General features: G+C 56.7%; 5 protein-coding genes across 5 annotated transcripts; 2 read left to right on the top strand and 3 right to left on the bottom strand.

Moving 5' to 3' along the window:
* Positions 1 to 2,302: 2,302 nt before the first annotated feature.
* Positions 2,303 to 3,886, top strand: EsH8_II_001010 (Zn(II)2Cys6 transcription factor domain-containing protein; the record flags this gene model as incomplete). The annotated part of the gene is made up of 5 exons (XM_083264308.1): positions 2,303 to 2,593; positions 2,648 to 2,734; positions 2,788 to 2,922; positions 2,973 to 3,480; positions 3,555 to 3,886. 5 exons carry the CDS (start codon positions 2,303 to 2,305, stop codon positions 3,884 to 3,886), a joined length of 1,353 nt encoding a protein of 450 aa, XP_083121630.1.
* A 1,325-nt stretch (positions 3,887 to 5,211) lies between these two features.
* On the top strand, positions 5,212 to 6,222 carry EsH8_II_001009 (uncharacterized protein; the record flags this gene model as incomplete). Its single annotated transcript, XM_083264307.1, has 1 exon — positions 5,212 to 6,222. One exon carries the CDS (start codon positions 5,212 to 5,214, stop codon positions 6,220 to 6,222), a length of 1,011 nt encoding a protein of 336 aa, XP_083121629.1.
* Positions 6,223 to 7,148: 926 nt separating this feature from the next.
* On the bottom strand, positions 7,149 to 9,535 carry EsH8_II_001008 (VTC domain-containing protein; the record flags this gene model as incomplete). Its single annotated transcript, XM_083264306.1, has 2 exons — positions 7,149 to 7,238; positions 7,310 to 9,535. 2 exons carry the CDS (start codon positions 9,533 to 9,535, stop codon positions 7,149 to 7,151), a joined length of 2,316 nt encoding a protein of 771 aa, XP_083121628.1.
* A 706-nt stretch (positions 9,536 to 10,241) lies between these two features.
* On the bottom strand, positions 10,242 to 12,367 carry EsH8_II_001007 (uncharacterized protein; the record flags this gene model as incomplete). Its single annotated transcript, XM_083264305.1, has 5 exons — positions 10,242 to 11,300; positions 11,374 to 11,946; positions 12,034 to 12,159; positions 12,233 to 12,266; positions 12,363 to 12,367. The coding sequence occupies 5 exons, from the start codon at positions 12,365 to 12,367 to the stop codon at positions 10,242 to 10,244; spliced, it is 1,797 nt and encodes a 598-aa protein (XP_083121627.1).
* Positions 12,368 to 14,960: 2,593 nt separating this feature from the next.
* EsH8_II_001006 (CTD-interacting domain-containing protein) lies at positions 14,961 to 17,414 on the bottom strand (the record flags this gene model as incomplete). Its single annotated transcript, XM_083264304.1, has 6 exons — positions 14,961 to 15,035; positions 15,092 to 15,430; positions 15,483 to 15,678; positions 15,729 to 16,585; positions 16,640 to 17,110; positions 17,247 to 17,414. 6 exons carry the CDS (start codon positions 17,412 to 17,414, stop codon positions 14,961 to 14,963), a joined length of 2,106 nt encoding a protein of 701 aa, XP_083121626.1.
* Positions 17,415 to 17,627: the final 213 nt, after the last annotated feature.

Here is a 17,627-nt window from a genome sequence, read left to right as displayed (position 1 = left end):
CCTGAGAGCGTGAGAGTCTGGTCGACGAGCCCACGGCTGTCAACACTACACCACGACCACGTACGTAGGGCACTCGACAACGTCAGACCCGGCAGCGCCAGCAGCCCGGGCCCCAGGGCGCCGCCTGTGAAACCCTACCGCTAAGCGAAATGAGCTCCCGCCGCCACGGGGCAGCTATCCAGCGAATCCCTTCCATTATCCCCGAACCCGACGCTCGTTCTGGCACTTCACTTCCACTTGTCTGGCCCTTTTCTGACAAGTGCCGCCCACATTCCTCTCCCAACCCGTCCCGCCGCTTCCCTACGGCCCTAGCCAAAAGCCGACAACGCCAACCCTCTGGGATCTTCCAAAGCTTGTTGGTCCAAAAGTACTTCATCTCTCGTCCTGGAAGAATGTGCCGGGATGCGAAAGCCAGGGCACCACTGCGCCACGCCGAGGCTAGAGCCTCGGAATGCCACCCGGCTCCATCACCCGGGACCGCCGTGCCGGTCGCTCTTCTCGATCAGGACAGCCAGGACCGTTCTGGGCGCTCAGATCATTCTGCCCCATGAAGCCGACGCCGACGGTGCACGACTCAGAGCCCTGTGCCCTGCAAGGTCTAACAATACCAGAACACGAAGCTTTTCACTTGAATAGTACGATTCATCACGACGTGCGTAATCGTCCCGGCACAGACAGCCTGGCTCACGCTTCTTCTCGGTCCCGCCTGGCCGGGTGGCTGCGCCCACGCTCCGCTAGTCGACTTTGAGGGTTCAATTGTCCAGCGAACCAAACCACTGCTCTCATCTGATGTCAATTTTTAAGGTTGTAACTGCGTGCACCAAAGAGCACCAAGAATCCGTCTCCAACAATGTTTCACAGTAGTCAATTTAATGGCTACCAGCACTGCATTGGTCAATTATCGATTGGCCCTTGGTGCCTGCATATTTTTTCGTCCGATAGTTGCGTCTTGCTCTGCTGCACGTCACCTGAAATACCCCCAGTGTTATCCCTGGGGCTGATGTGTTCGTCTTGCTTTTCGTTGTCCTCCCACATGGAACCGGGTGCAGATCAGCTCCAGCCGCCATCATTTCTTAGATCTGTTCCCGTGGAACTGCCTTCAGGCACTGAAATCCAAAGGTCCCCCAATGTGCCGTGTAAATTTGCGAAACACGCTCTATGGATCATGCGGAAGATTGGTCTTCACTCATCAGTTGCTTTGTTCCTCAGCCGCGACGCCGGAACCAGGCAAATAAATTAGCCAGTGCCTCATTCCACAACCAATCCTGCGGGAATGCGCCACAAAGCGCGGAAAACGACTGCCATTGTAATTTCGAGTATGCCACAGGAACGGCCTTGATTGGTGACACCAGCTTCTTGGCTGTTTGCAGCCATGAAAAAAAGAAACCAAGAGCGGAAAGATTTATTTTTTTGTGCAAATTGAGCTTCGAGGTCACCAAGTAATTGGCCATAGACGCGTCAGTGCCCTCCGTTACCGAACCCTTACAGAGACGGTGCAATCCCAAGATGTTGTTCGAGTGTAATTTTCAATCAGGTTCAGAGAGTTACGATGTTTTCGTATCTACCCGGTCTCAGCGGCCTGGGCTGCTGAGGCTGAGTTACGGGCACTGGCGTAAAGTTCAACAGTCTCTTCTGTGTCTCTAGTCTTCATCCTACAGTGCGTTGCTAACCAGGCCGAACCAGCTAATCCAGCCCGTGCATCGGGGTTAGGAGATCTGCCACAGCTCGAAATTGTGGCCCATTCGAGCAGGGCCGTGCACATAACCGTTGCGGCGTCCGGGGCACAGCGGACACATTGAGGCCCACTGCGGCTACCGTCCGCCCGAGGGGGGACCCATCGTACGGCATCCTCAACTTCGTGGCCGGCGACGCCCACTTGACGTTGCATCAGCGCCCGGCAGGCATTGTTCGGTAGGCAGAATGGCGATGCCATGACATCCCAAGAAAGCCTTGGCTCGCACAGCCTCCTCAGGCCAGACGCGGCAACGACTGGTAAAGGCAGGCGGCCAATGGTATCTTCGCATTGCTGGATCTAAGACCTTTTAGCGGGCTATCAATCGCCCGACGTCCTGCCACGATGACAATCGATGCTGGCACCACACGTGACTCGGCTGCCTTGGTAGTGATGGGCCCGCACTGGGCTGTGGACGACGTCAGTTCATCCAGCTCGACCGTTGAAGATATCTATTGAGCTTCGAAATCGTCCCAACGTTGTCCTGAATGGATTCCGCTTTCTGGCTCTGGGGCCGATAACAAACCGAGAAGTAGCAATAAGAATAACGGCTGCCGTGCCAGCAGCAGCATGGACACCGTCCACTCTTCCTTTTCTCTACTCTCGTCCGCCCCCAGTCTCAACGACTTCGATTACGGGGCGTTCTTGCAGGGCGAGGAGATCCTCCTTGGAGATGAGACTACATACTCAAGCGAGACGCTCTCGGAGTCGCCGCCGAACGGGAAATCCGGGGAGGCTCTGAATAACTCGGGCGGGAATGTCGCTTTATACAACGGCTCAGCGCAAAAGCAAAGGCTGGAGAGAAGAGGCCACACGAAAAGCCGCAGAGGGTGCTTTAACTGCAAGAGAAGACGGATCAAGGCGCGTCATTCAAGACTGACACCGTCGTCATCACACGGCTGACAGCCCATGTAGTGTCAAGAAACACGGCCGTCCTGCGGCCACTGCGTCAAGACGGGACTGAAGTGCGAATATCCCAACACGCCAACTATTACGCATCAGGTATGGGAGGTGAAACGCCCTGGTTGATATGCAAAATTGACCTGTTCTTCTAGCCGCATCATCAGGTTCCACTTTTTAGTCTACAGGACATGCGGTTCTTCCAGCACTTCATGCTGCAGTGCTATCCCCATCATCCTCTGGGGAACGAGAACATATGGACACATGAAGTGCCGTGCTTGTCTCAGAGCGTAGGTCGTCTATCCACTGGGACCGTCAAACCGCCACTAATCTTCCAAAGCACGAGTTCCTTATGCACGCCATCCTGGGTATGGCCGCCTGCGACCTAATGAATAGTGACCCGAGCCTCCTCGCCTTCGCGATGGCGCATCGCGTCAAAGCCATCAAAGCCATCAAGAAGTCTCTCGCCGAGCTGCCCAAACAAAGGGGAACCACCTCGGAGCATGCCAACGCCCTCATCGCCACGTGCTTCGCGCTGACTTTCCAGTCCGTCACGTTCGAGGACGGTATGGCCGAGTACATGACATTCATCCGCGGCATTCTGATCATAGGCACGCAGATGTGGATCAAGGGCATTAAGCCTATCTTCGTCAACATCATCGAGCAGGACTCCAGATCGATCCTGGAGCCCAAGATGGCAGAGCTGCCGCTGATTCAGAAGGAGTGGGCCGACGGCGCGGTCGAGGCCATCGGTGGATTGCGGCACCTTTGTCGGGATGTAGTGGAGATTGAGTATCACGATCTCCTCATGGAGATGGCAACCAAGTTGCACACGTCGTCCTGGGAAGGTATGTCACCTTGTTTTCGGGCGTTGGCCCGCCGCCTTTCCATGGGCCAAGTACTCACAGAGGACGTCATGCAGCGTACCAAGCTCTCCAGAAGCACTACGGATGGTGGATCCAGCTGCCACACGAAAAGTTCCAGCGCGTCATCGATATGAACAACTGGACGATGGTGCTCCTGGCTAGCCACTGGGTCGCGCTGAAGCAGATTATGGCCTTCATCACCAACGCAGAGCACGAGTGCCGCGAGAAGGAGCCACCGCAGGAGAACACTGTGGACCTGGGCATCATTCGTTGGCTGGGGTACTTGAACAAGCGGGTCGACCAAGAGCACCTCATCTACAACCAGTGGCCGATGTGGGTGGAGAACCAACTTAATAGAGATCTGGGTTTCTTTGGGAAGAAGTATTAAAGGCGGCATGCAGATGGTCGAAAGTCGAGAATGTGGTTGTGGGTGGTGGGTCTGGAGTTTGTGATATCCTGGTGGCCGGTGGTGGTTTTTTTGCTCCTCGACATATTGCCATTTCCTAAACTCGTGTCATCTATATCGAAAGTTCTCGTGTCGTTTTGTTCAAGATTCTCGTTCCAGAGAAGAAGTACTCTCCAGCAGACAGACCCCCGCCGTGTCGCACGCTCCAACACGATTATGCCGGCGTGGTGCCTCTGCAGTCCAGCCCTACGTAGATTGGCCAACCCACAGAATTGCCGCAAGAAGGCAACGCCAGTGCGGATCCCAGTCTCTGCCAATCCCGACGACACCGAGTGCCAAAAAATAAGCATTTCAAAGGATGGGATTAGGTCTCGCCGATCCTCATCACGCCTGACGACCCGGGGCGGGTGGGGAACACCCCGTGGCTCCACTCAACACCCCCGTGCCGACACCGCCCCTCTCCCCCGTCATCACTGGCGCACTGCCCCGGCGGTGGCTTATTCCTCTGATTGGTCGGTGGAGGAAACCGAGGAATACGGCGCCCGGAGAGTGGGGTCGCCGGCCAATGGAGGGTTTATCTGTCTCATATGCGTGGCATCTCCCCCGTTCTTCACGCTCCCACATGTACTTGTACTTACTTTATTAAGGCTAGAGTGTACTCTAACCGTATCTCCCCCCCTAAGGAATAAGACATGCGACCAATACGACGGAAAGAAATGTGGAGGCGGCGGCGGGGTTGGCCATGGCACATGTCGTAGGCAGACAAGCTCTCCCGTCTTGGAAATTGAACCTCATTCTCACCGCGAGCTGGACGGGCCAGCTTAGCCAGTGTCAAGCTTATTGCGCCTCTGACGCCCTGGCCTCTCTGGGGGCATGTTTTCAGTATCGATTGGCTATGCGAAAGAGCGAGGCTCGAGTAGTGAATAGGCCGGGACGCGGGAGGGGATGTAAGACATGTCTGCAGGCGCTTCCCATCGCATTCCTCGCATTCGAGCTTGTGGCGGTGCCCTTTATCAGCCTTTGCGAATAACGACAATGCACTAGCAGCAGTTAACCTCACCGAATGGGGGGTTTGAATGTTCGGCAGCCTAGATGATATAAATACAAACGCTTCCCCTTCATCCCCGTCGCCGCTACAGCCGGTAGTTGGAGTGCAACAGTTGAGATCCAAGCAAGAACAACACTGAATAGCTGACTTGGCCACGGCAACAACACTTTTAACCTTGAATTTTTCAAGCTTTAGCACATCAGAAGAACAATTAAATACGAACCACCCCTGGTTGATATCAAACCGGCCGTTGTCCACCATGTCGGCTCTCGCAAGTAAACTACGAGCGGACCCGAGCACGTCGTCCCTGCCCACATACTCCTCCGCCACGGACATCGAGCTTACAAATATTCCATCCTCAACCTCGACCTCGACCTCCAGCCTCCCGCCCACCTACGACGACGCCACAGCCGCGTCGTCCTCCCACGCCGCAGACGCAGAAAGCTCGGCCGGCGCCCAGGCCACGGCGGCCGCCCCAAGCTTCACCCCGACGGTCCACCTCCAGATCGAGACCTCCGGGAAGCAGTGGCTGTCCCTCCCCACCGGCACCCGCCCGGACCCGGTCCCCGTCTACCGCGTCGAGGCGGGCTCCTGGGCGCCCGACTCCACCCCGGCCTACGTTTCCCTCCGCTTCTCCCGCAACGACGGCAGCTGCCAGCTCGTGAGAGGCGACGACGAATCCCAGACGCCCGTGTGCACGACGCTCTACCGCTTCGGGCCGGGGAAGCCGCCCAACTTCCGCCTGCCGCAGTCCCTCATCTCCCCGCACACACCCCCGGCGGGCCCGGATCAAAGGCGGGACGGCGAGGTCGAGGAGGAGGAGGAGATAGACGGGCTCGACCTGAAGATCGTCTCGAGGTCCATCACCTCGCGCACCCAGCTCCTCAAGACGCCCCTGGGGACGTTCCAGTGGCGCTACGCCTCGCGCAAGGAGCGCGCCGCCGTCCCGGGGGCGGACGACCTGCTCGTCTGCGAGATCGTGGAGACGGCGGCGCTGGCGGGCGGCAGGAAGACGGAGGAGACGACGACGAGGGTCGCGCAGCTCGTGCGCGGGGAGGGGACGAGGAGCATGGGCTCCGGGCGCAGCACGGCGGGGAACGGCGGCCGGCTGATGGTCGACCTGGCGAGGTGGGCGGACCTGAAGGGCGGCGGGAGGGAGGCGGTCGAGGTGCTCGTCGTCGCGAGCTGCGTGTGCATGCTGAAGAAGGAGGTCGACCGGAGGAGGATGCAGCAGATTATGATTATGGCGGGTGGTGCCGGAGGGGGTTGACATGTTTTTTTTTTGTTTTGTTTTTTTGGTGGGCAATGGCTTTTCGTTTGTCAAAGGATGAGTTGATACATGGGCTCGTTTTGTGGTTTTGTTTCCTTTGCGGTTGTCATAGACATTTGGCATAGAGACTTTTTCCCTCTCAATACCACGGTGTAGTTTGCTTCTCTTCAGCAACCCGAAGTCGAGACCAAGCGAGTGAATTCTTTTAAGAGAGGTGTTAGCAGCTGCCGCGGAGCCGGCCATCTGATGGAGATGGCCAGGTCGGCAAGGGCCCATGATCACGTATAGCCCTTATACGGCCGTGGACGACGTAAGAGCTCGTTCCATGGGCTGCTAGTACCTTTACATGGATAAGGTCAACGAAGACGGGCACCGAAAGCAATAAGAGTTTTTCTAATGGGTACTTCGAGAGATAACCCCTCCTTGGAATTTTCCGACATTCATACTGAGAAGCGAACGCGGGATGATAGGCTGGCTGGCTTGGGGTGTACGCGCCTTGAATGATATACGTAGCCATCTCGGACCTCGAGTGTTGGCCATATCCACCTCGCTATGAAACCCCCAGTTTGCCCGCTTGGAGCTTGGCCCGTCACAGCAATCATTGCACTCAGCATCGTACGCGAACGAAACCCCGAAGTGTGGCCAAACGAGTCACTGCTCGGCCAGAGAGCTTCAGCGAACACGGCTGCAACGGGATGAGACTGAGAGAGCCGCAACTCGTATAATAACGTCTACATAGAACACTGATGATTCCCACGCTGGTTATCTTATACACGACAACGCTACTACCTTAACCGTGGCCCAGGAGTGCCATAAGAGCACCGGACCAATGCAGCATGCCCGACCCAAACCAAGAAAAAAACAAGTATATAGTCACAAAGGAAAATCTTCCCCAATGCTCATCTTATTAGGATCCCTTTCGCTTCTCAGATAAGTTCCTGTCGGATAGGCTCGCCGGTGACGTTACCGCCAACGAGCGCCTCCTTGGCCCCCATCTTTTCGACAGCGGCGCGGTACTAAAAACAAACGTCAGCATTCAGTCATATCTTGGAGTTTCCGATGTGGAGGGTAGAAAGGGGCAACTCACCGCAAACACAAAGTTGAGAATCAGTGCAATCATCATCGCGATGCTGATGATCAATGGGCCCACAAGGTTGTCGAAGTCCTTGCCGCTCCGGCCCATGATCATCTTCCTTCGCAAACGCATCATCCCGTATCCCCACACCCCGGCAAAGACGGCGATGAGGATGTACACGATGCCCATGATCTCGGCCAGCGTGTTCTCGCCGGCGGCCGTGTACAGAGAAACGGCGAGCGCGCCCAGTAGGATGCAGATATGCTGCCACTTGAGGAACGTGCGCTCGTTGGCCAGCCACACCTTGGGCTCGATCTTGAGCTCGCCCGAGTTCTTGATCCACTCGGTCGGCTCGACGACGCCCTCCGGCAGCTGCTGGTTCTTCTGCGCTCTCTTGGCCTTGGAGTACTTGGAAAGCGAAAAGCCCGGGAGCACTGACGACAGCGTGCCGTAGCTCCTTTGCTGCCCGGAGGCGCCCTCGCCGTTCTGCTGAGCCGCCTGCTGGGACTCATTCGCGAGCCTCGAGTAGGAGCTAGACTCGGCCGCCATCCTGTCCGCGAGGTACGACTTGCCCGCCGGTGAGCTCTTGGATATCTTATACGAGCTAACCTTATTGCCCAGGAAGCTGCCCACCGCCTGCTCGTCCTCGGCTCTCTGAGCCCGTCGCTGCTCCTCGACTTCGAAGGCCTTTTGGGGGTCCTTGCGGATGTCTGCCTCCAGGTCGCTGAGCCAGAAGGGCAGGTTGTTGACGTAGTCCTCAAAGAGGGAGGCAACGCCGTGAACAAACTTGGAGAAACGGGGCGCCGGGTGCACCAGGTGAGACCCCATCAGGTCCGCGATCCACGCCGGGCGCTTGCGGTTGGGGTCCTCCTTCAGCTTGATCTCAAGGACGGCATAGGGGAAGCGGGAGACCTCGCTCTGGTTGATGTCCTTGAACGGGTAAGTCAGGTTTCGGTCGTCGATATCGAGACGGTGCCACTCAGCCGGGTCGCGGCACGGCCTGTCCCTATCCAGCGTGTCCTCGCGGATGAAGGCGACCTCGGTGTCGATGGAGATGCGCACTCGGTCATCCGCGGGCTTCTGGAAGGCGGTACGGACGTAATTCGCGCGGAGCACGGGCTGCAGCTTGTTCTCCTGCACGAAGCCCTGAAGCACCTCGACCGTGTTCTTGAAGTTCTTAATCTCTTCCGCCTGCTGGCCCTGGCGCTCCATCTTCTGCACCGTCTTCTCCATCTTGTAGGTGCCGTCGATGAACGGCTTGATGTACTTGTCCTTGATGACGAACTTGCGCTCCTCGCTAGACCCGTGCTCCCCGACAATCTTCTGCTCGAGGAAAAGCTCAGGCTTGGAAGTCAATTGGCCATACCACCGCACTCGCAGCGAAGAGGCCTCCGACTTGCGCTCCACCTTCTTCCCGTACAAGTCGAACTTGGGGCTGTCAAAGTAGAGCGAGGTGATGGTCGGGTCGTTGCTTCCGTCCAGTTCCTTGGCCGACTGTTCACTGTAGACGAGAGCCGGGAGCCGTCTCATAATGTACGTCTTCACCTCCAGCAGGTTGTCTGGGTGCACCCAGAACTTATGGGCCGTGTACCTCTCGCCGTGTCGCGTCTCGCCCTGGCTCTCCAGATCCAGCAGCTGCTGGTCGCCGGCGCCATCGTCCAGCTGCTGCCGAATGGCGTAGTACATGATGGACAGCTTGTTGAGAAGCGGCGAGTAGCCCTGCTCCGAGTTGAAGGGCCGCTGCGACAAGCTCAGCTGCATCATCGGCCGCACCTTGTACATGTCACCCCTCTTGCGGTCGTGCTTCTTGACAATCTTGAGGAACCCCGTATAGTTGATGTTGCTGTACTTCTTCAGCTGCGAGATCTCGGTCGTAATCTTGTCCAGGTCCGCCTCGATCTCCTTGAGCTTCTCCGCCGTCGCGGCGTCGGGCTTCTTGGCTTCTTCGTTGTCAGGCGCATCCTCCTCGATGGGCGGCGCCAGATCCTTGAGCTTCTCGAAGGCAGCATCGATGCGGTCCTTCAGGCCGTTGAACGTCTTCTCCTGGAACTGGGCGACCTTCTCAAGCTGGGTGTTGAAGATCTCGTCGCAGAAGCGGTTCTCGTCGTCCTCGGTCCACGCGACGTCTTCGTCATCGTACTTGTCCTCCCGCAGCAAGGACTTGAGCTTCGCGTAGTCGATGTACTTGTCCTTCCACGGCGCGTACACTGCCTGCCGCAGCGTCTTTCCGAAACGCATGGCGGGCGGTTTCGAGCTCGACGAGGGGATAGGAGATCGAAGCTGCGAGCTGGGCGTAACGTCGGTTTGGTCGCTCAATCGGGTTGGGGAACCGATGGGGGGCTCGTTTGGGATAGCGCGATGCCTCTCAATTGAAGTAGGACCAGGCTGCCGGGTCGAACAGTTGAAAATTTCAATCGAGTTGAGGCGGAGGTTGAAGAAAAACAAGCTTCGGGTGCGACAAGTTGATGTCGGCTCGTCTGGTCCGCGCTGCTCGCGCGGCCCCACCATTGTCCCGTCTCAGCGCCGCAAGTCCCACTGTCCCGCTACGTAGTGCAGCGGCCATTGCCCTATCAGCTGCTGTAATCACAGGCACGTGTGCTCGCTACAGATGCAGCTTGGCAGCAGCGAAACCTCCTCCCAGCGGGGCGCCGTCGACCGTTGCCAAAGAAATGGAGGACTAAGTCGATGAGTGGCTGGCTCGCAGCTACCCCTGTTCGCTCGCCTCAAACACACATCGAACCGAGGCAATCGAGAGTTTGATAAATAGACAAAATCTGGTCATCAAAAAGTCTTCCTTCGCTAAAGAATGGCTATTAACATTAACCGCGCAACTCCTCGTACAACTCGTACAGTGAACGACCATAACCCGTGGGTCTAAACCGTGAATGCCCCGAAACCGTCTAACCCTCAACCAAAAAAAAATATCCCCATTTTCAAATACGCTCTAGTTCTTAAGCCACTCGTCAAGAGCGGCATCAACCTGCTTCCTGTACTCCTGCTGAGTCTTGCACTGCTCCAGGAACACCTTGTACTTGGCGTCAAACAGGAACTTCTCGCCCTTGAGGGTGCCGGGCTTGACGAGCCTGCCGGGTTTGCTCATGCGGTCCATGATGGACCAGAGGTTCTCCGTCGTGCCGTCTTCGGCCGCAGTCGCCGCCTTGGCGCCCAACATGGCGGCGCCGTGAACAACAGCTGCGTTGGTGTATCTGGGCACCAAGACCGGCATGTCGCAGATGGTGGCCATTAGGTCCATGAGCAGAGGGTTCTGGCATTGGCTGCCAGACATGAAGATGGTGTTAATCTCATGACCAGAGCTGTTCATCGACTCAACGATTTGTCGAGTTTGCATGGCAATGAATTCCATTGTACCGTAGTACCATAGCGCCAGGTTGTCCGTGGTCTTGTCGCTGCTCAATCCGACGACAGCACCTTTCATGTTGGGGTCGGCGACGGGCGATCTATTGCCCCACAAGTCACCGTACAGGAAGAAGTGGCGGCCCAGATACGAGATTGACGGGGCGCCGGTCTTCTCCTTCATGTAGGCAAGGTGGGCATTGAGAAACTCGTAAATGTTCTTCGACTCGGCCGTGGCAAGCGCATTCGTTTCGACAAAGGCGGGGTGGATGTCGAGGATGTGTCGAAGCAGCTCGCCGGTGGCAGACTGGCCGCCCTCGGCCATCCAGAAATCGGGCAGCAGGACGTCCCGGTACGGACCCCAGACGCCGGGCACAAAGACGGCATCCTTGGACATGGCCAAGTGGCAGGTCGACGTGCCGGCAACCGCTGCCAGTCTGTGGAACGCCTGGGAGACATCGTTCTTGGGCTGATCCTCTTCCAGGTGGCCCGGCGGAAGCTCGACCTTGGCTCCGACCGTTCCGATCCAGCCGGCGTAGGCATCAATGACACCGCCACCGACGGCGATGCCCTCGGGAAGTCCGAGCTCGCCGGCAGCCTTCTTGCAAAGCCCGCCGACGAGCTCTCCGGCACTCTGGTATTTTCCGTTCTAGAATTGGTCAGTCAACCGTCCTTCGGTCATCGACGCAGCAGAGAAACAGGGTTCAAAGAAAAAGGCTCACCACCCCGTCGACGCCACCGAGGCGTTTGAAGTTGTCCTCGACAAGGTCCTCGAGCCCAATCGTCGTCAGGAAATCCTCCTGCCAGCCCTTGACGCTGCCGTCGACACCAACCGGCACGTATCCCTGCTTGCAGACGGTGCTGCAGTAGCTCCTCGTCTCGTTGCCGGTGGCCATGTGTGTAAGAGCGTCGGCAAGGTCGTAAAACTTGCAGCGGTCGAAGAGCTCCTTGGGCATGTTGTTCTTGAGCCAGAGCACCTTGGGGATTTCCATCTCGATGCTCATGGTGCCGCCGACGTACTTGAGCAGGTTGTGCCCCGTGGCGTTGATCTTCTCCGTCTCCTCGACGGGGCGGTGGTCGAGCCAGAGGATGACGTTGCGGTCGTGACCGTCGGCATTGTCAAAGTCGGGCCCTGTGACGGCGACGGGCTCGTCCGTGTCGTGGCTGAAGACGGCAAGGGAGCAGGTCGCATCGAAGCCGATGCCCTTGATCTTTTCGGGGTCGACCTTGGATTCGGCAAGGACCTGCTTCACGCAGTGGCAGATGCATGCCCAGATGTCCGATGTCGATTGCTCCTATTGAGAGCGTCAGCCAGGCCCTCGAGACCGTGAATGGGCGACTGTTGGAGTGGGTGAAAGAAGACGAAGCTCTGGGGGGCTTACATAGTAGCCGGTCTCGGGCTGCCACATCTTGATGGGCTCACTGGCAAGGCCCTTGATGTCGCCAGTCTCGTCAATGATGCATGCTCTGGCCGAGCCAGTGCCCACGTCGATTCCAACATAGTGGTCCTGATCAATTGCTTCCAGTTAATGTTCTGTGCTTTGCTGCAGCACGAGCGGAGCTCTGATCGGCCAAACTCACGAGAAGTTGAGGGGGTGCGGTGGATTGAGGAGGCCTGAGGAAGCTGGTCAGCTATTTGAATCTCGTCGCGAAGCTTCAACCGACGGCTCAATGGCCCGGTCGCAGAAGTTGGGTTGGCGGCAGGACTTACTCCATGATGTACGAATAAAAAGAATCACTTTTGATACAGAGCTCTCTTGTCACGCGACTAATGTGAGACTAGTGGCCTCTGTCAATTGGCAAGGGAAATCTACAGAGGAAAAGGCACAAAGGATGAAGAGAGAGCTTCGGGGGACACCAACTTTTGTTGATCAACAAAAAAAAGATGATGGGAGCTCTCTTTAAAAAAGGGACCTCAACACACGACTAGGAGGGGAGTGACAGTGAGTGACATGTTCAGATCTCCATAATTCGCACCACACCTTGTCGCCTGTGACGAGGGGGAGCTGGTGCATCGCGCCGTCCGCCCAGGACCTGGACCCTTTTTGCCCCTCCATCAAGTGGGGGTGAGATGAGGTACAAGTATCAACAGCTACCCTGCTCGGTACGGGCTTGGCAGTACATGATGCAAGACGAGAGAGTATGACTATGACCGGCCTCGTGGACAGCAAAGAAGAAAGATAAAAAAAGACGACAGGAAAAGAAAAGAACTGTCCGGGCTGAGTCCGTGTGCACGAAAGCTGCAATTCCAAGCGCTATCTGGGGCCGGCCAGGCTGACCCTCGCAACGGGGGCGACGCCGATGGGATGGAGGGAAGTGGAGGGGCAACCCACAGAACCTTGGGGTAATAATAGTGCTGCAAATCTGATTCACTATGGGAAAGCAGACGTAGAGACAGGCAAAGGAGGGTGTGGGTGAGCAGCGTCAACCAGAATGTAGTGCCGGGGAATGCTCGGGGAAGCGGTTGGAACGCTGGGAAGGTCCCTGAATGACCAGGCCCAGAGGTTCCAGAGCCCAATCAAGGCTTCAACGTCCTGGTCAGCCCAACACAGCTTCCAGCTCTTCCTGAGCCCCGACATCCCCGTCGGGGGTGGGGGGGCAAAAGAGTGGATGAAGGATGTAGAATGACGACCCCGCCATGCCACTGTCTCCACATTATTCCAGAACAAGTGTGAGCCGTTAACCAGCGGGCTGCTTTTAGTACAAAACGGGGAGGGGAATCACTGCTCAACCGTCTCTGATATCGGGCATAGGACCTTTTTTTCTTCATCCTTTCTTTCTTTTCCAACTTTTCGTCCGCCGCTATGACGAATGGGTCACAATCCCGCTCATCAAATGCAAAACCAGGGTTCTACTCTGTAATGCTGACCGAACCAGTTCAATCGGGTCCGAACCGCGAAGAGTTGCAGCCATTTTCCTGGATTAATAGTGGGTTCGGCGGACATGACAGAAATCTTGGAGGTGAAGAAGAAAATATTTATTAGATTTTTTTGTAAAACAGTCCGCGCAAGGAGAACAACTTTCCCGTGCCTGGAATAAAGACGCCAATGCCCGAAAGAAACAAGGAGAGACACGCCGAGCCTCGGGAGGCCCAAAACGGCGGCCCGCGAAGGGGGGACGGAGGAGGGGATTCTACCGACTATCTTGCCTCCTCTGGCGTTCTGCAAACCTGAAAGCTGCCTTCTCAACGCTGCCGCTACGCATGTAGCGTGCACTCGGTGCCGGCGTGCGCCCATCCCACGCCATCTTCCCCATCTTTTCTCCATCCTTTTCCCGCCCTTCATGCGACCCAATCGTTGCCCAACATGCTTCAGAAATTTAACCCCCCTCCGTTTCTGTTCTTTCTTCAGAGCAAGGGGAGTCCGCCCAGACCCAAAAGACCCCTCAGGACCGGTCCAGCCCGCCACCTCCTCCTGGCTCGCTGCCTGCGACCTGGGGTTTTGTTGTCGGAGGTACCCAAAACCGCAGTATCTGCCTATCCGGGCCCAGGATTCCTGCCGATGATCCCGTCTAGCGCAGAGTCAAGACTGTGGGGGGTGGGAATGGATCATGGATCACAAGAGCTCCTGTGGAGTCCAGAAAATCACAGGCGGAACTCCTTTTCCATGTTTGTCATGCAATAAACTCGTCAAGGTAGCATTTCTTTATTTCCGCTTGCTAACCTAGCTGTCAGGGCTGCATGAGCCACTAACTCGGTCGCTATCAATCAATAAATTTGATATCCGAGCGCAAGAGGCGCGAAGTGTCTGCGTGCCATGTGAGCACCCGACCGGGCCGCCCTGATGCTTTGCTGTCACCTGTACGGTGTTGCGGTATGTTTAGTCTTCCGTCCTACTCCCCTCCAGCCCTGGGCTTACAGACGCATTATTTTCGCTGATGTGGCCTAGCCTTGCCTAGCAAGTATGTCGACTGCGATACCGAAGGTTCGTCTGCCGATCCTGCAACCCGGCAACTCCGACCAACGGAGCCTCACCACGCTTCCATTCGTGACCGCTTTCCGTGCATGCCGATCACCCCATGATCGACTCCCTCCTCTGACCAACCCCATTAAAAATTCCTGTCTGTTTTTGCCCTTGGATTCTTGGGCATGTTGGCAATGCCGCCTGACACGATATTTTCAACTCGCCTCACCGTTTGGGAGTCGCATATTTCGTCACAATCCAACGTGTTTGGCTTGGCACCGTCCAAAGCTTCCGAGAGGTGTCTCGTCGGTACCGATGCAACGATGGCCCTCGCAGACTTACCCAGCGCAACCCGATGGCTTGGTACACAACGTCGTCGGACCATTTGTCGTTCGCTTGTTGTACCACTAGTAGTTCAGTTCTGACTTGGGCCATCTGGCATCGTCTGCCTTTATTCTTCCGCGTAGAGACTTGAGGTCATCCTTTTGCATTCGTTAGCTCATGTTCGTGATTGATAGCGAATTTCAGCCCAGCTCACCTCTGCCTTGCGCTTGCCAAGCACTGGTTCGGGCGTCCCCCTTGAATACACCGGTGTGCTCTCCCGGGCCTGGGTAGCCTCAGAGTGACAACTATAGTGATAAGCCCGGTTACCGACCAAAGTGGTGTCCAACCACACCCATTCTTGGGCGGTGTCCAACCACTTGTTTTCAAACTTCTCCTGGCAAATGGGACAGACGCTGTTGATGCCGCTCGACGCGTCCGGTACGGGGATGTACCGAGGCTTGGCCTCCTTCTTCGCCCGACCAGGACTGGACGATGAGCTGTCTGCTGATGGAACGTGGTCGACATCGATGGCCTCTCGTGATTTGAGCCAGTCCTATGCCGTGTTAGATACTGCCAATGCTTCGAAGGCATCCGCAAGAACTTACATTGTTATCCACGTACCAGCTGCGGTGCTGGCCTCTCTTCTCCGCTTCCGCAAGCCGTTGGTGAGCCTTGAAATGCCAATCCATGTGAGCCATCTTCTTCTTTCTACCTTCCTCATCTGTCTTGAAGCGTCTGCCGCATTGGGTACACTGAGGGCCCAATTGCTCGTACAGAGAGGGAATCAGATGTGGTTGGAATCTGCAAAGAGTCAGCAAACGTGTATTGCATCGAGGAAGCAACGGGCTCACTGTTGTTTCAATGCTGCAGCATCAAGTTGATTGCCGTTCATACCCCCTAGAGGAGGGCGTGGTGGTAGCTGGCCCGACGCCAGTAGGCTTGCAAGGTTAGGAGGCAACAGTCCGTGAGGCAACATAGGCATTCCGGAAGGTGGTGCGGGTGCCGGAGCAGGTGCCGGCGTTGGTATCGCGTTCGGCGCCCCCCCAGAAAGCAACCCAGCCTGCCGCAAGCCTGCAAGCAGAGCCATAGGATCTGTCGCCGGCGGCGCACTGGGTTGACGTTGTGGCTCAGCCCTCTGTGGAGGGGGTGACCGGATTGCAATGCTCGCCTGGGGAGGGGGAGGTGTTGGTGTAGGAAGCTGTGGTGTAGCTGATCCTCGTGACAACAAAGCAGCAAGGGCTCCTTGGCCCAAGAGCGCGTCAAGTGTCAATGAGCCTTGTTGCTGCGACGGTCCAGACGGCGGTACTACAGGCGCCGCGGCAGGCGGCGGCGGTGGATGATGAGGGACGGGTGTAGCAGCAGGGGTTGAGCTTTGGGCCGAGAATGGCCTCACTTTTACAGCAAGATCGGCTACTTGATTCTTTATAAGGGCCAATTGGTCCTGGGGCAAATTCTGGTGCTGGAGCAAGCTCTGCACATCCAACAACGCCTTAAGTCTTTGTTGAATACTATGATCATGGGGGTTCTGTGCAAACTCCAACTTCGACGCATCGATCAACTTCTGGATATCTTGACCCAGAGAGTCTTTGTTTATCCCAACAGCAGGAGGAGGACCAGAAAGCCCGGCTGCATATGACAATTGCGGAGGGGGTTGGTAAGGCCCAGTGGCCGCAGCGGAAGGCTGCGCGCTGTATGATTGTGGAGGAGGCTACGGAAACAGTCAGAATTGCCGTTCAAAGCATGGAGGGGACGAGAATCATACCGCGTAAGGGGCCATCTGCGGATGGTGAGAAACTGGAGCACTCGGAGGTCGATTACCATTCGCTTGCGGCATGGGCGGTGGCTGACCGTATGGCATCGGCTGGCTAGACCCGGGTCGCATGCCTGGCGGCGTAGGAGTATCGCGATATGGTGCACTGGGTCGGCCGCGGCCACCTGGCCGTACTTGCTGAGCCTGAAGGGCCGACGTGCGGGCCTTCATCAGCGCGCTTTCAATGGGCAGCGTCACCTCCGGTGCAAAGACTGGACGCTTATCGAGGGATCCGGGAACGGGCTCCTTCCAGGTGCGAAGCATTTCGTCCATCTTGCGGCGAACCTGGCCATCCACAGCGGCGTACGCTTCCATGAAAGTCTGGTATAGCTTGGCTCCAAAGAAGAGCGTGTATGGGGTGCCGACGTTCTTGACGATCGAATCGAGGACGTAGAGTGCCGGGAGTTTCTTGTGCGCCGGTGCCTATGAGACGTGTCAGCATTGGTTCAGGATGTGCGACGGAGAGAGAAGACGAGGCTCGTGGCTTCCGGCGTTGCGGTTGGGAATGACTAGGCAGACGGCGCTCGCTGTCCAGAAAGCATGGAGAAATAGGGCCTACCTTGAGGATGTGATCCTGCAAAACTTCAGAGATAACCTGCGCATGCTCGGTCTGTTCTCTTGCAATCATCGTAAGATTGCTGATCTCAAAACGCACGTTGGTAGTCAAGTCCTCAAGAGCTTGACGGTAGTCTTCCGCCACCTCGGAGGCGGACGCTTCGTAGGACATGACTGCGGAAATTTGCTGGGAGACGATTTTTCTGAAATGATTGTCTGTCAAGAGCACGCGATGGCGAGCGAAAAGTTGCAGAAGAGTGAAGACGCGGCGCCAGGGGGAAGATTCAAATCGCCCTCTGACCCGAACCCCTTCACCGTATGCAATGGAAAGCACAAGAAACCACCCTTATTATGGAAGCGTACACGTCTACCCTTGAAAGAGAGA

This window comes from Colletotrichum jinshuiense, chromosome 2, assembly GCF_051148585.1.
Source record: "Colletotrichum jinshuiense chromosome 2, complete sequence".
NCBI classification, from domain to species: Eukaryota; Fungi; Ascomycota; class Sordariomycetes; order Glomerellales; family Glomerellaceae; genus Colletotrichum; species Colletotrichum jinshuiense.
The sequence above is the reverse complement of the archived record's forward strand: the minus strand, read 5'-3'. Positions and strand labels throughout refer to the sequence as shown.